Source organism: Lemur catta, chromosome 2 (genome assembly GCF_020740605.2).
Source record: "Lemur catta isolate mLemCat1 chromosome 2, mLemCat1.pri, whole genome shotgun sequence".
Taxonomy (NCBI): Eukaryota; Metazoa; Chordata; class Mammalia; order Primates; family Lemuridae; genus Lemur; species Lemur catta.
Genome location: NC_059129.1, coordinates 1,296,695 through 1,311,797, shown reverse-complemented (window position 1 = coordinate 1,311,797; position 15,103 = coordinate 1,296,695). Strand labels below are relative to the sequence as shown.

Below are 15,103 nucleotides of genomic sequence, written 5' to 3'. Positions count from 1 at the left end.
TGGAACAGCAGCAGCGGCTGGACTCCGGCTGCAGACTGCAGTTGGCTGAACCCTTCTCTAAATCTCTGGTTTGTAGAAAACAGACCCGGAGATAAAAGAACAGAAAATATTTACGTCAGAACTACTGCAGTGGGACTCAATCTGCTGTTTTCATCACCACCCAAATCCACGGTGGGAACCAGCCCTCTCTTTGCTCTTTCTTTTCTGAGACAGAGTCTCACTCTGTTGCCTGGGCTAGAGTGCTGTGGCGCCAGCCTAGCTCACAGCAACGTCCAATTCCTGGGCTCAAGCAATCCTCCTGCCTCAGCCTCCCAAGTAGCTGGGACTACAGGCATGTGTTACCATGCCCGGCTAAATTTCTATTTTTAGTAGAGACGGGGTCTTGATCTTGCTCAGGCTGGTCTTGAACTACTGGCCTCAAGGGATCCTCCTGCCTCGGCCTCCCAGAGCGCTGGGATTACAGGCGTGAGCCACCATGCCCAGCCCCTCTTTATTCTTTATCAGCAGATTTGTGGATTAAACTGACACGGCCCATGTGCCAGGTCTTCTGCACGCCATCGTAGATTTCTAGAATTACAGGTTCTTTGGTCTATAACCATCCTCAATTCAGAAACAGGAAATGAAAGAGTACACGGACTCAAAAAATTTAAAAATCAGAATGGAAGGTGGGAAAAGCCCACACAACCCACCCGCTGGCCACCAGCGTTGAGTGTGTGTCATGGCTGTGTCCATCGGGACTCAAGCCTGCTGGCACCGTCCCCACCAGACAGCCAGGAAGGAACCGGAGGAAGTGGAAGGAGAAACAACAACAAGAAAAGAACTTCAGGAGGACGTGAGCTAACGCAACAGCAGCCTCCATTTCCTCCCAGGCCATGAGGACGGACCTAGGGAAGTGGGGTCCCCGGCATCTCTGGGCAGGTCACCCACAGCATTACTGATCTGAGAAAACCCAGAAGCCAGAGACATTCTCTGAGAGGAAAATAAGCTTGGGGAGCTGTCAACACACCAGGACGCTGCGTGTGTTTCAGTGCCTGGCCAGGCCAGCGCTTTGCCCGACTCCAGGAGGCCGACGCAGCAGAGGCAGGGCGCCGGAGCACAGACCTGGGCCGACGCTGCAGTCACGGCACCCGTGCCAGCAACACCGCTGGGACAACAGCCGCCGTGTCCAAGTGTGGAGGCGGCGTTCCAGGGCACGGGACAGAAGGGAGCACCCGGCCCTCAGCCCCAGCGGCCCCTGCCTGCACAGTCACGCCCGTCTCACCAGACTGGTCTTGGGAGCAGCAGAGGAGCCAGAGCGGCCTGTGCCCACCCACAGTGGCACCACCTCCTCTGTGCCTGGGAGAGGGACACAGGTGCAGCCACACAAAGTGTTCAAGTTGCTCATTCTACCTTTAAACTTCACGTAGAACTCACCATTCTAGCCACGACAGCCTGTTTTAATATGGGTTAAAAGCAAGTAAAACTGATGCTTCAGGAAACAGGGTATGTCAATCTTGGGGTTTCATGTTTCCAGTAACACAACTTACGAACCTTGAATTGGGATCATTTCCTGCGTACACCTGAGACACGGCACACTGCGGACAGCAGCTCATTCCATCTTTTTTCTAGGACTTTCTAGGACTGCTGGCACATCCCCTCACTGAAGCCTTCTTTAATATTTTAGATATAAAGAAAATGCTTGCTGCAGGCTCAGAAAAACCAGCCCTCTCAGGGGCCTGTTACAGAGGCGTTTGCTGGCCTCATGATGCTGGCCCCAAAGTGACCAGACTGGCAAAGGCCACCTGTCCTCTGGTTCCTGCTGGCTGCTACCCCCCAAACCCCCGCTGATCGGCCCCTGCACTCACCCTCCCACGAGGAGGCAGTGATTTCCGTACCTGCCCCGTCTGCGGGGCCGTGGCAGACTGGACCGCAAGGCCGGGTCTCAGGCACACCTGTAGCTCAGTCCCCAAGCCCACCCAGGACCACAGATGGCGCCTTCAGGGCGGTCCAGGCATGGGGGATGGGGAGTGCAGTCGCCGCGCCTCACCTGAGGAGCAAGGAGCGGAGCTGGGCGGGAAGGTCTTGCTGCTGCGGAGGGTGGCCTGGTTCCGGGGACACCGGGGGCTGCGGGAGCTGATGGTCACCACCTTCCCTGGGGGTGTCGCTGACTGCTCCTCCTGCGAGGGCCTCACCGAGGCTGTGGACATGGCATTTGCTTCTGGAGCCTGGGGCAGAAATGGGCCAAACAACGTCCAAACTCAGCGCACAAAACACCGCTGTGCAGGAGGCGTGAGGACGCCCTTGAGGTCCAGAAGGACTCGGGGGGCGCTGGTGCGATGGCAGAGGTCAGGGCAGCAGCACTGGCTGCGGCATCCCCCAGAGTCCCTCGGCAGCTCGCCGGTTCGAAAGCTCACTGGTCAGGGAAGCAGTGAGAACCGGCCCACCTCGAGCACCCTCCGTGTCTGCACCGCCCGCACACGGCCTGGCCTACGCCACTCTGGGCGAGGCTGCGGGAGGAGGCGCCGGACGGCAAGTGACAAAACCGCATTAAAAAGCCAGCCTGAGACGACCGCGGCAGCCTCTTCTGCTCGGAGTCAGAGGAAAGAGACACGGACTTCCTTTCCAGAACCAAACTCGGTCACAGCAGAGGCCTCTGAGGAGCCACAGCCCCCAGCCCAACGGCTCCGCAGGCCCAGGCCCAGCTCTAGGCCCTGCAGAGGCTGCTGCTGCGTCCTGGGCCCCCGCCTGGCTCACCACGGAGATGCCCCGGCACCCTGGGAAGACCTGGCCGAGGCCCCTCCTCCTGGCGCCCACTCTCCAGGGCCCAGAGGGCACGACCTCACCTGGAATGGCGCAGCCTGCGCTTTCCGCACAGCCTCACGGACTCTGCCCACTCAGCATTCCCAGCCCCCAGCCCCCCACCTTTGCCATTGCGTAGACCCTGCGGCCCCGCCAGCCCTGAGCCCTTTCCTGTTTCACTTTTCCCAGCCCCACCTGAGCAGCTCAGCCGGCCTCTAGCGTCTCCTGATTTCAGGGGCTTGGCCTTCTGGGGCGCCTGCCCGTCACAGCTGCAGGGTGAGGATGGGCAGTGGGAGAACACAGGCGGGGTGGTCCACCTCTGATGCCAGGTCCCCAGCCTCAGCCGGGCCTCTGGGCAGTGGTTCCCACACCTGAGCCGGACCAGCCCCCTGGGCCTGGTCTGTACAGACAGCTGGACCTGTCCCCGCATCTGCCTTCCTAGCAAGTGCCCGGGCGATGGGAGCCACTGGCTGGGGACCCCGTCGGGGTGCTGCGCTTGGAGGGCCCAGTTAGGACCCTCACATATCCACCTGCCCTGTGTCCTGTCCTGCTGAGGCCAAGGCTGGGACGCCCGCTGTGCCTCCTTCCCAGGACACCTAGACACACCCATCTCTCCTCGGTCCCCTCCTGTGACTGCCCAAGATCCAAACCTGAAAAGTCCTTGAATCCACTGCCTGTGGGTCTCCACTCCTTCACCCCGATTGTCCTACAGCCGGGCTGGCCCAAGGGTCCCCTCCCCACTGCTCCTCCTGAGGCCACCTTCCCTGTCCAGCCTGGCCTGAAGGCCACCTGAGCGCCAGGCCCTGTCACCAGCACCCCCACAAGCCCCGTCTCCGGCTCCTTCTCACCTTCTCACCACACAGTGACCGAGCCCCTCTCCCTGCGAGCACCACCCAGGGGCACCAGGGCGGGAGTCGTGACCGACACCAGGCACAGGACAGCAGGTGTGGGGCTCACGAGGACACAGGCACACAGACTTCCCAAACAGTTCTGGTCGAAAACCCCAGCCTGGTCCTTGGAGGGCCTGGCGCTCACACCACCCCTGACCCATGGCTCCCCCAGCGGCTCGCCAACAAAAATAACACACCGCTCTCTCAGGCCCAGTACCTTGCTCTTATACCCACGTGATCCTATTCAGACTTGGGGGGCGCGGGATGGGGTTACTCCCATCAGCGGTGCCTTCTGCACCCCATTTGTGGGCTCCACTAACTGGCCTCCCTGTGGTAGGGGACCCCTGCTGGGCTCCAGGACCACACAAAACAAGGAGCCTCCAGAGGACCCCAGACCTCACTAGCTACCCTCAGAGGGACCCACACACCACAGGGACCACCCTGTCCAGCCCTTCCCCAGTTCCGCTCCTCCACCTCGGCCTGCCGACACCCCCCTGCTCAGCCCTGACCTCGTCACACGCTGCCCGCACAACACAATGGGGACAGTCTTTCTGAGACAGCACAGGGATAGGACTCAGGCCCCTCAGCCCTTACCAGGGGAGTCAACACGATCCAGCCCAATTAGCTGCTGTAGAGCTAAGGCAGAGTTTGCTGATTGCCTGAATTCAGCCCATACCCGTATGAGAAATACAGCAATCGTCTGCATTCGCAGCCGCTCCCCATCGCTCCCATCACCACCAGTGCCCTATGTCCTGTCACATCAGCAGCAGCACCAGATTCTCAGGGAAGCACAAGCCCTGCTATAAACTGCACGTGGAGGGTCTAGGCTGTGGCTCCTTATGAGAATCTAACGCCTGATGACCTGAGGGGGAGCTGAGGCGGTGATGCCAGCGCTGGGGAGTGGCTGCGAATGCAGATTGTCATTAGCAGGCAGGTCTGACTGCACAGTAAACGCAATGCGCTCGAATCATCCCACAACCATCCCTGCCACCTCGGTCCGTGGAAAAACCGTCTTCTATGAAACAGGTCCTTGGTGCCAAAAAGGATGGGGACCACTGGCTTAAAAGGTAAGTAACCCTGGTTTTTGCCTTTTCCTGCACAGAAGATCATGTCTGACGGGGTCAGCGTCTGCGTGTCTGTAACCCGGGCCGCAGCCTCTAGCCCTCAGTAAGACCCAACACAACCAGCCCTGACTCTGGAGAGGCCCGGCTGCCGCTGCTGCTTCCGATAGCCCGACCCACTCACCAGCTTCGGGCCAACCTCGGTGGAGATGAGCTTCAGGAGGCAGCGGAGGAGGCGCTGCTTGTGGAGCGCGGCGGGCGGAGAGCCAGGCGCCTGGCCCTGCGTGCCGGGGGCCTGGCCGGGGCCCAGCGCGGCCAGCCAGTCGTACTCCAGCTGCAGCTTGCTCGGCTTGCCCATCATGAGGTAGACTTCGGCCAGCGTAAGGCTTTCGGAGGTCTGCAGGTTCCAGCCCTCCTCGCGGAGCTGCTGGGCCAGCCGGCTGGCGGGGACCTCCTTTGGAGGCCTGGCGGCAGGCGGTCCCTGAGGCGGTGGAGGCTCCGAGGGGCTCCCCTTCTCCTGGGGCTCCTCTGCAGGTGCGTCTGCCAAGTCCTTAGTGCAAACGTCTGGCAGGGGCCCGGGGCCAGCTGGGGCGAGGTCAGCAGCCTCCCTGCCGCCAGGGGCAGGAGCCTCTGGGGAGACAGCCCCGCCAGCAGGGTGCACGCCCCCCAGCCGTGTGTCCGCGCAGCGGCACTGCTCAGGGACAATGAGGTCCTGACAGGACTTTAGGTAGCGGGGCAAGGGGTCTAGGATGGAGAGCTCGTCCTCCAGGTCTGGGAGCTGGCTGCAGGCACATGGCAAGGCCCCCGGCTCCTGGGCCCTCAGCTCTCGGGGAGGGCCGTCCCCACCCTCTGCAGGAGCCACTGCAGGGGTCTTCTCGAGATGGGGCCCAGTGTCCTGGTGCCCAGGGGGAGGCCTGTCAGGAGCGTCGGGGATGCTCAGGCTCGGGGTGGCCCCCTCCCCAGGGGCGCTTTCGGGGGAACTCTCTCCAGAGCTCTGAGACATGTCAGTGGTGGGAGGGGGCCGCCCCCCACCCTTGCTCTCAGCGCCGCCCCTCGGGCACTTCACATGGCCCCGAGCCGTGCCCTGCCCGCTCTGGATGCCCAGGATCTGGGCTGGGGGCAGCGAGTGGCCGTCCTTGGCACTCTGCTTGCACCGGCCGCCCTCCTGCCAGTGCACTGTGCAAAAGGCCTTGGAGTGCACCACGCGGGCCACGCCAGGCAGCGGCGTCAGTGTGCAGTTCTCGCCTGGGAACAGGTGCAGCGTCGCCTTCTCCGCAGGGGGCGCAGCGCACGAGTCCTGCAGCTGCCGCTCCTCGAGTGTCTTCCGCTGGACACACGGTCAAGGAAGGCGACCCACTGGCTGCCACCACGGTTGTGCTGCCCCCAGGCACGGGGCTAGACCACAGCCACACGCACCCCTGGGGCTCGATCATGCCCCCTGACTCCTGACCCAGGCTTTCCTCACGCCACTACCAAAAATGCTGACCCAGACACTTGGCGTCTTTAGGAAATTCATACCCGATACACATCGCAGGCGCCAGCCAAGGACATGGAGAAGCCTGGGCTGTCCCGTGGTCATTGTGCTCAACCTACAGGCAGGAACACTTGAGCCACCCCCACGGGCCAGACAGCAGCCCAGTGACATTGGGGAGGGCTGGCTGTGACCACGTCCTAACACTGCAGGAGGTCAGACAGGGGCTCAACACCCCAAACCCAGCAGACAAAGGTGACAGTGGCACACAACATCACAGCACAGCCGCTACACCCACGGGCCCCCACAATGACAGGTACTAGGAAGCAAGACTCAGTAGCATGCAGTGCGGGGCCTGGAGGGTTCACTTCAGTTGGAAAAAGATACAATTCGCACTTCCTGGAGCGCCCACTTCTGCTTCAAGAACTCGATGAGGCTGGAGACCTTCCGGTGCAGCTCCACGATCATCCTGGAGAGACAGTAAGTGCGGGGAAGGGACGCTAGGACAACAGGGACACCTTCGGCTTGAAGCACCAAAAAGAGAAAAAGGGCCTTGGAAGGGGCACCAGGGAGGGGGCATTTGCTGGGCCCTCAGTCTCTTTTCCTAAAAGTTAGCCTTTTCAGTTGAGAGCACTGTGGATTCACACAGAGCTGTGGGGTGGCGGGGACACATGCACCCTGCACCAGCACCCGGTCTCGACGAGGACATGGGGGACGACCGCCCCCTTATGCTGTGAGCTCCTCTTGGGCTCAGGAAGGGCAGGTGTCTGGACAGCCTTCCTCCATCCAAGAAAATAAAAACACGTAAAAGACAGAAATAAAGCGCCGACACGTGCTACAGCGCGGATGCACCTCAAAACCACCCCGCGCAGTGAACGAAGCCGGTCGCGGGAGGCTCTGTGCACGACTGCACCCTCCGAAGTGTCCAGAACAGGCAAACGCACGGAGACAGAAGTAGACTGGGGGTTGCCGGGGGCTGGGGGAGGGTGAGAACTGAGGGGTGACTGCGGACGGCTCGGGGTCTCTCTTGGGTGTAATAAAAATGTTCTGGAACTAGACAGAGGGGGTGGCTGCACAGCACCAGGGATGCACTAAACGTCACTGAACTGTAAACGTCAAAATGGCTAACGGCCCCTTTTGTTATATGAATTTTACTTCAATTTAGAAAAACATACAAATGGAAAAGGCCTGTTCCCATGGGTGCCCTGTGCACAAATCAGACACAGACCTCCAGGGAGCCAGTGGGGGAGAACAGTGAGGGCTTAAGGGGGACAAGAGGAAGGCTCTGCAGTCACTCGCCTTCTCACCACGCGCTCTGAGCTCGCCCAACGGCCTGAGACCCCTCCCAGGTGTGGACCTGCAGCCCGGTGCTTCCAGGCGCCCCAGAGTCAGCCCCACACCCATCCTCACGTGCTGCCAGAGCGCTGAAGACCACGTTACCTGAGGCGTGGGTTCTGGGCAAGGCTCTGCACACGGGCCCAGGCGTGGTTGTTCCGTGGCTGCAGCTCTACAGGGACCTTCAAGGGCAGGCGCACTGGCTTCTGGTCCTCTTCGTCACTCAAGCCTGCGACAGAGAGGGCGGGGGACCATGAAAGTCTTGCGCAGACCAACCTTGAGGTAGAAGGCAAAGTGCTCCGCCAGGAAACCAGTGGGATAAGAGAGCTGCGGACAGACTGCCTTGTGGAGGGGGGCAAGGACGGCAGCCAAAGACCCGCAAGGAAGAAACTCCAGCTCGGCTGCTTGTGCGTTTGCAAAGGCAGAGCCACGGACCCGGCCAGAGAGGCCACGAGAGCCTCGATCCTGACAATGGCTGAGTGCTCTGTCTGAATGTTTAGCTCCCGAGCTAAACTGGACGTGCTGCGTGGACGCACAGCTATGACGAGGAGAGTTTCAAATTCATGAGCAGCCCATTCCCAGGACTGGGATTAAGCGGGGTCAGACACAAAGCAACGGCAGAGACATCATGAAGTGGGACAAGATGGGCACCGTGTCCGATCCCGTGGGCTACGGGACTTGCCGGCCCCGCCCCCATTCACCTACCGTCCGGATCGCAGAGCTTCTTCAGGGCCCGGCACATGGGCGCTTTGATCCGCAGGTTCCTGCCTTTGTAACGCACGGTGGTGGCCCTGGGACAAGAGTTTTGAAAGAACACTGAGGCACCCAAATGAACAGAAGGAAGGAAGGGCTGTGCGTCCAAGAGGTGCTAAGCCAGAGCAGGGGGCCTGGCCACACACGCGCCCCACCCGCCCCTCCCACCAGCGCCTGCCTAGCGCCATGTGGGGCTCCCAGGATAGCAGGTGGACATGGTGACAGACATGATGTGGTGACTCTGGACACCCTGCTGCTCTCCTGACCACAGCTCACACCCCAAGGGGACAGGAAACACACTGGGCCCTCCTGCTCAGCAACTGGCCGGCACGACCCCTGGAGGGGCTGCTGCGCTGGAGGCCCTCAGAGGCCACCCTCCCTCCACCTGCTCCAGGTCTGCGAGCTTGTCCCTCTTCAGCCCCTCAAAGCAGAGGCTCTCAGTCCACCTCTATGTGACCTCCCTGTGACCGCTGTATCCACCTCTCTGTGACCTCTCGGTCCACCTCTGCATAACCTCTCCGTGTCTACCTGGCCACATCCGCGTTGCCCCCAACCCATCTGTAAACCTCACTGGCAGGACCCAGGGCACCGGTAGCTGGAGGTCAGGGGTCACCACATGCTCCCCCCCAGTGACCTGTAGACAGGCCCAGAGCACAGCTGCAGATGGGCTGGAGTTATTTAAATTAAAGAATTACTATGCAACTAATGAGTACAAAAGCAAAAGAAATAGTTCCTTCTAAAAAATATAGTTGGAATACCTTGGAAATACTCGATAAAGGTAGGCTGTTTTAAAAACAGCAGTCAAATTAAGTGTGGGCAAGACAAATAATAAAGTCGCCCGAGAAAAAAATTTAGGATACACATAAAATTATTACAAGTGGCTATTTTTGGCAAGGGGAGTACCACAGGGTGGTTGGCACGGTCTTTTATTTTATATGTGTATTGTTTGAAAATTTCATAAGAATATAATATTGTATTACTCGTAAAATTCTTAGAAATGCTATTCTGACACAACGGTTTCAAAAGGAATGCCGTATAGGGGGCACGGCCCCCCGCAGACAGCCCCCACAGATGCGGACAGCTGCAGGAGAAGCCCCCACTGTGTGCCTTGGACAGAGACAGCTGCGGACAGGAGAAAGGGCATCACCACAACCTGTACTTCTCAGGAAACACAGCTGTCATCCCCTTTTTCCTAAAAGGTAAGTGACTCTAATTTCAGCATTTTAAAGTCTCAGTATCCTACACAGTGGATTTTACCATCACTCCAAAATCTTTGAGGTTTTAAGCAAACGTTTATGAGGTCATTCAAACAGAGAGGTCCGGCGGGGGGGGGGGGGGGGGGATGCGAGGACAGGAGCAGCAGCTGGGTATGGTCACTCCATACAGAAACCTCAATGATGCCTCACGCCATGGCAGCTACAAGTCCACGCACCCCTGCATCCCTCCCTCTGTCCACGCACCCCTCCACCCCTCTACCCATTCACTCATCCGTCCATCCATCTCCTCGCCTGTCCCTCCACCGCCCCGCCCACCCGAGCACTGACGGAGCTCCTTCTGTGCTGGGGAAGCTAACACAAGACACCGAAGAGCAGAGCTGAGACGCGGAAAGCCTGGCCACAGAGGCAAGGCCCCAGGAAGAAAGCTTCCGTGCCCCACTCCCTTTCTGTCTGCAGGCGTCAATCAGAGGGGACGGGAGTCTCCACAGAACATGTTCTGCTGAGACACTGTCTTCAACCACCTTGACCCAGGTGTAACACACAGATAACAAGTGCCACCACAAGTTGTTTTTTTTTTTTGAGACAGGGTCTTGCTCTGTTGCCCAGGTTGGTCTCAAAAACTCCTGGGCTCAAGGGATCCCCCCACCCCAGCCTCCTGAGTAGCCAGGATTACAGGCACCTGCCTTGGCAGCTTTATTAATGACGCTGGCACAGGGCTACAAGAGAAGGGACCAGGAGGGACATTGGGAAGACTGGCAATTAGGCTTGGAGTCAATTCCTAAGCCATCTCTCCCGGGAAGTGCTCTGGAAGCAAACGGACTTTTCTGCCCCTTGCTTTCTGTTCCATCTGCCCCAAACAAATCAGCAGTAGGCAGGGTTTCAACAGCCGGTGGAGCTGTGTCATGTGGCACCTGTGTTTACAATAATCACATCTTCCGTTAAACTGCTATTTTGTGACTTCCTTTTTTTTTCCATTCAATGAAAACAAGTGCCCCCTTTTTCATTACTCAGTAACCGTTCTCAGATCACAATCCTCCCCTCACTAATGCAATTTCTATGACCAGGGAGCAGCGACGCTCAAGCTCACAGGCAAGGACTCTCAGGCCGGGCCACGGTCCCAGGACACGGTCCGCACCTCCCACCTCACAGCAGCCTGGAGGCTGAAAGACAGGCCAGGCCTTCCTTGGGGCGCTGGGTTTAGGAGGTGATGCCTGTGGCAGAGTCACAGTTTGGTGTCTCACTGAACACACCAACACACACGGGGCTCTATGTGAACTCCTCCACGGGTTTAGCAAACAGACAACAGAGCAATCGTCTGTGTCTGGCTCTGGCTTTCCTTCTCATATGTTTTCTTCTCTGCACAGATGTTTGATAAATCTAATAAGCACGAGCTAAATTTCTATGCCTCTGGGTCTGGGAATAATGTAATAAGATTCAATTTTAGTTTAGACCTTTTCCCAATTCATTTACTCCTTAATTTAATTTTATAATTCTGTAACTGAGAGATTCACAGTTAATTGAACAGGGTCTGCGTGAGGAATATGGACAACAGCTAGTTAAATACTCCAGTCGCCTTTGGTCTGGAATCAAGGAAGAGTCTTTCACGGGCACCACCTAATTTGTCCCCATCTCTGTTCCACCTCTACAGATTTTCTGTTTGTTTTTTAAAAAGAATGTCTGTTGGTGAAAAGAAGGGCACATAAACTGATGGAATAAACAAAAGGTCCCGAAGCGGACCCCACAGTACAGTCCCAGGTGGTCTTCGGCACGCGAGCCGGAGCAGCTCCTCGGAGAGAGGACAGTCCATTCCAATAGTGGTGCCGGCAGAACTCGACAGCCAGAAGCAAGAAAATGAACTTTGGCCCAAACTTCACATCATACACAAAACGTAACTCAAAGCGCATCGTGGATTCAGACGTGAAACTGTAAAACCTCTGAAGAAACCGCAGAAGACCCCCGACTGTGGCTCAGGCAAAGAGGTCTCAGACACCACAGTGACAGCACAAACCACGGAGGGGAGTGACGACGGTCAGACTCCATCAGCGTGATGACTTTGCTCCGTGAGACGCTAAGTGAGCGGAAGGCAGGCCGAGCCTGGAGAAGTGTGTACGCGTCGCACATCCGACGGGGGACCTGCCATTGGAACACACAAACCCTCTCTACACTCAGTCACTGGGAAGTGGGCAAGATGTGAACAGGCACCAAGACACACAGATGGCAAACAAGACCAAGAAGGACACACAGCACCACTGGTCACCAGGGAAATGCAGATGGGAACCACCCTGAGACACCACTTCACACCCACGAGAACAGTCAGAGCAAACTGGAAACACCAGGTGCTGGGAGCTCGGGTTGCACTGACCTCTCACACGGGGAAACGTGGGCAATTTGTCGCAAAGTGGGACATGCGCGCCCCACCTCCTCCTCGAGGGGACTCACCCAGGTGAAACCTGGATGCCTATTCACAAACTCTGGGGAACTGCCAGCAAGCCGGTGTCCCTCCACAGAGGACGGGCAGTGGTCCGCGGGATGCCGGCATGAAGCAGCGCTCAGCAGGAAGCAGGAGCAAGGTGCAGGTCAGCGAGGCTCCAAGAACCCCGAGTGAACACTGCTGGAGGGTGGAAGCCAACCTCAGAGGGCCACAGCTGTAGCTGGTGCCATCTGGGTGGCTTTCTGGAAAAGGCTAAACTCCAGGGGACGGGGAGTAGCTCAGTGGCTGCAGGGAGGGGACCACGGCAAAGGCACAGGGAGGGATTTTTCAGAGGTGCTGGACATGCCCTGTCTCCTGACTGCTGGTGGCTGCACACCCGTGTACTTGTGAAAACACACAGAACTGCGCAAGGAACAGGTCAGTCTACGCAGGCTGCCCCTGGATGGTTCCACCTGGACGATGACATTCTGGGAGGCAAAAGTGGACGGTGAGAAGACCAGCGGGGGGGTGGGGCAGGACAGGCACAGGACTGGCAGCGCAGCGGAACTACTCCGTGTGACGCTGTCACAGAGGACACGCCACAGCACACATCGGCTAAAACCTGCAGACCGTACGGCGCCTAGGCAGAGCCCTCACGTGAACTGCGCCCTTTGGGTGACAATGACGCCCAGTGGGGCTTTGCGGATGTAACAAAGGGACCAAATAACGCAGGACGTTAACAACAGGGAGGATGTGGGAAGGGCGGGCAGATGGGAACTCTGCTGTCTCTACACAACTTTTCTGTAACCCTAAAATTGCTCTAAAAAATAAGTCTACTTTAAGAAAACCAAACTCATAGAATTTACACCAAACAGAGAAAAATTAGCCAGGCATAGTGGCGGACACCTGTAGTCCTAGCACTTTGGGAGGCTGAGGCAGCAGGATGGCTGGAGCCCAGGAGTTGGAGGCTGCAGTGAGCTGTGATGATGCCACTGCACTCCAGCCTGGGCAACAGAGCAAGACTCTGTCTGTAAAATAAACAAAACAGAAATAGACGAGACCCTGGTCTAAATGCCATAAACGTATCACTCTGGAAATGCCTTTCCCACGCAGGGAAGGCAGGCTCCTCCCGTCACCTGCAGTGTCTGCACCCCATCGACTTCATCGTAACATCCTACCAGGTTATCTCATGTGTCTACACACGCATGCAGACGTGTGCACACATACAGACACACACGGGAAAGGCCTGCTCAGTGGACCCACAGCAGCTGACATGCCACAGCTCTGTCACCACTGCGTCCCAGGACCCATTCTTGTGCCAGGCAAGCAGAGGCACTCGGCTATTTCTAGAAACAATGAACACATGACTCGGCAGTCTTTCTTTCTCCTCTCTCTCCATGGTTGCAGACAGAAAGCTTTCCGCCACGCTGCCACAGCACCTTGTTGTCACTGCGCTGTTCCAAACCTTGCCTCTGGTGTCTCTGCACCTCTCTGAGGGACAATAACAGGTGAGGCACCAGGGCCTGGGGCCAGCTGAGCCCCCAGGATCCCAGGGCACACGCTGCTGCAACCTGACAGAGGCGGAGCAGATGTGCTGGGGGAAGGCAGGTGGGCACCGCGGCTGGGAGGGCGCCCGCGCAGGTGACAAGCCACAGCAACAGCCACGCACGGCTGGAGCCCTCTTCCTGGTGCCTCGGACTGGCCCAGACCTGCTCTAGGAAGTCCCACTCACCTTTTCAAGGCTGCTTGGGAGAGCACGTGACCCCTGGGAGGGCTGCGGTGTGAGGGGCAGAGCTGGCGCCCGAGAAGGCGGGGAGACCGTCAGAGCAGCCCGGGGGGAGGCAGGAAAAAAGCCATCAGAAAGGCTTTCTAGACACACGGCAACCGGCACACACACACACGCACGGCGGTGGAGGAAAAAGAGCCCGAGAAGGTGAGACCAAGGGCCGTACCCCAAGACCACAGCCACTGCCCTTCCTCCCCACGGTGGTGACGGCCCAGCACTGTCCTCCGGACCCAGCACCTTTGTTGGGACTAAACACATAACCAAGATGACGTGACGTTAACTCTAAGGGTCCTCGCTGAGCAAGGGAAGAAAACCACACACATTTCACCTCCTGTACTTCAGAGATCAAATGTAAACATCCACAAGGAGTCAGTAACGTTTCACAATAAAACTGTGACTTACCCAACCTGAATGAGTTCGTTCAACTTGGTGGCATTCTTGTCATCCATACCTTCAAGTAGAAAAATAAATAAATGAGACCATGAGGTAGTTAGGAGCAACATCACTAAAGATTCCCATTTTATTGTCTTCAGCAGAGACTCCAAATCCTGTCACCAAACATCAAGGGTCTTCCGGGAACAAACCCCTGCATAGCTGCAGCGCTTGCCCAAGGCACACCAGCGAGTCCACTGCCCCTGGCACCTCCGCTCACCCAGAAGGTACCTGGAAGGTGCCGGCACGTCCTGCCCAGCTGCTTCCCCAGGCAGGCGCCCTGCACGGCTGCAGGCAGCCGATGTCTCCTCCCCAAACTCCCTGCCAGACCCAGGGCCACTCTGCACTCCCATCCCTAACCGCCTGCTCTGGACAGCCTGCTTCCCTGGGTGCCACGCTGCGCCCTGCATGTGCTTTTCCGATGGGCTCTGTACCTGACTGCATCCTCGTGTTGACCCCTGGGCGCCGGCCCCGAGGTCGGCTCAACGACAGACCTGACATACTCCGTGTTCCCAGAGGGGATGTCCCTCTGGGACACACTATGCTCAAGTGTGCAAGAAAGCAGGCAGGGTAGTAAGTTCCTAGGAGACCCGGGTGGTGGGCATTTGAGTGCTCACTATAAAATTCACTGAACTCTTCTGCATGTTTTTTACGGGAAACAACCCCACAAACACACGAGCAGGCTGAAAGCCAAAGACACACTCGTCACGGCAGCCAAAGCACGCATCTCAGACAGACAGGACGAGGGACCACTGGCCCCGCCAGAAACGGCACAGGGGAGGCAGCGGGCACAGCTCGAGGGGCGTGAGGAAGAGCCTGTGCAGTCGGAACTCTATGCCCAACACAAGTACCTCTCAAGAATGAAGACAAAGAGGGAGAGTTGTCAGATAAACAACTAAGAGCACGCACAGCAGGCACAGCTGCATGACAAGAAGAAAAGACTTTTCCAGCGTGAAGGGAAGCGCCGGCT

General features: G+C 57.9%; 1 protein-coding gene across 3 annotated transcripts in view; it reads right to left on the bottom strand.

Moving 5' to 3' along the window:
- The window catches only part of CRAMP1 (cramped chromatin regulator homolog 1), a 52,531-nt gene that overhangs the window by 14,378 nt on the left and 23,050 nt on the right, over positions 1 to 15,103 (bottom strand). For all 3 annotated transcript variants that reach the window (XM_045541101.1, XM_045541100.1, XM_045541102.1), the window contains 6 exons: positions 14,104 to 14,152; positions 8,241 to 8,326; positions 7,641 to 7,764; positions 6,588 to 6,669; positions 4,914 to 6,056; positions 2,027 to 2,204 (listed from right to left, as the gene is read on the bottom strand). In XM_045541101.1, the coding sequence (XP_045397057.1) occupies positions 2,027 to 2,204; positions 4,914 to 6,056; positions 6,588 to 6,669; positions 7,641 to 7,764; positions 8,241 to 8,326; positions 14,104 to 14,152 (1,662 nt within the window). The remainder of the gene's footprint in view (positions 1 to 2,026; positions 2,205 to 4,913; positions 6,057 to 6,587; positions 6,670 to 7,640; positions 7,765 to 8,240; positions 8,327 to 14,103; positions 14,153 to 15,103) is intronic.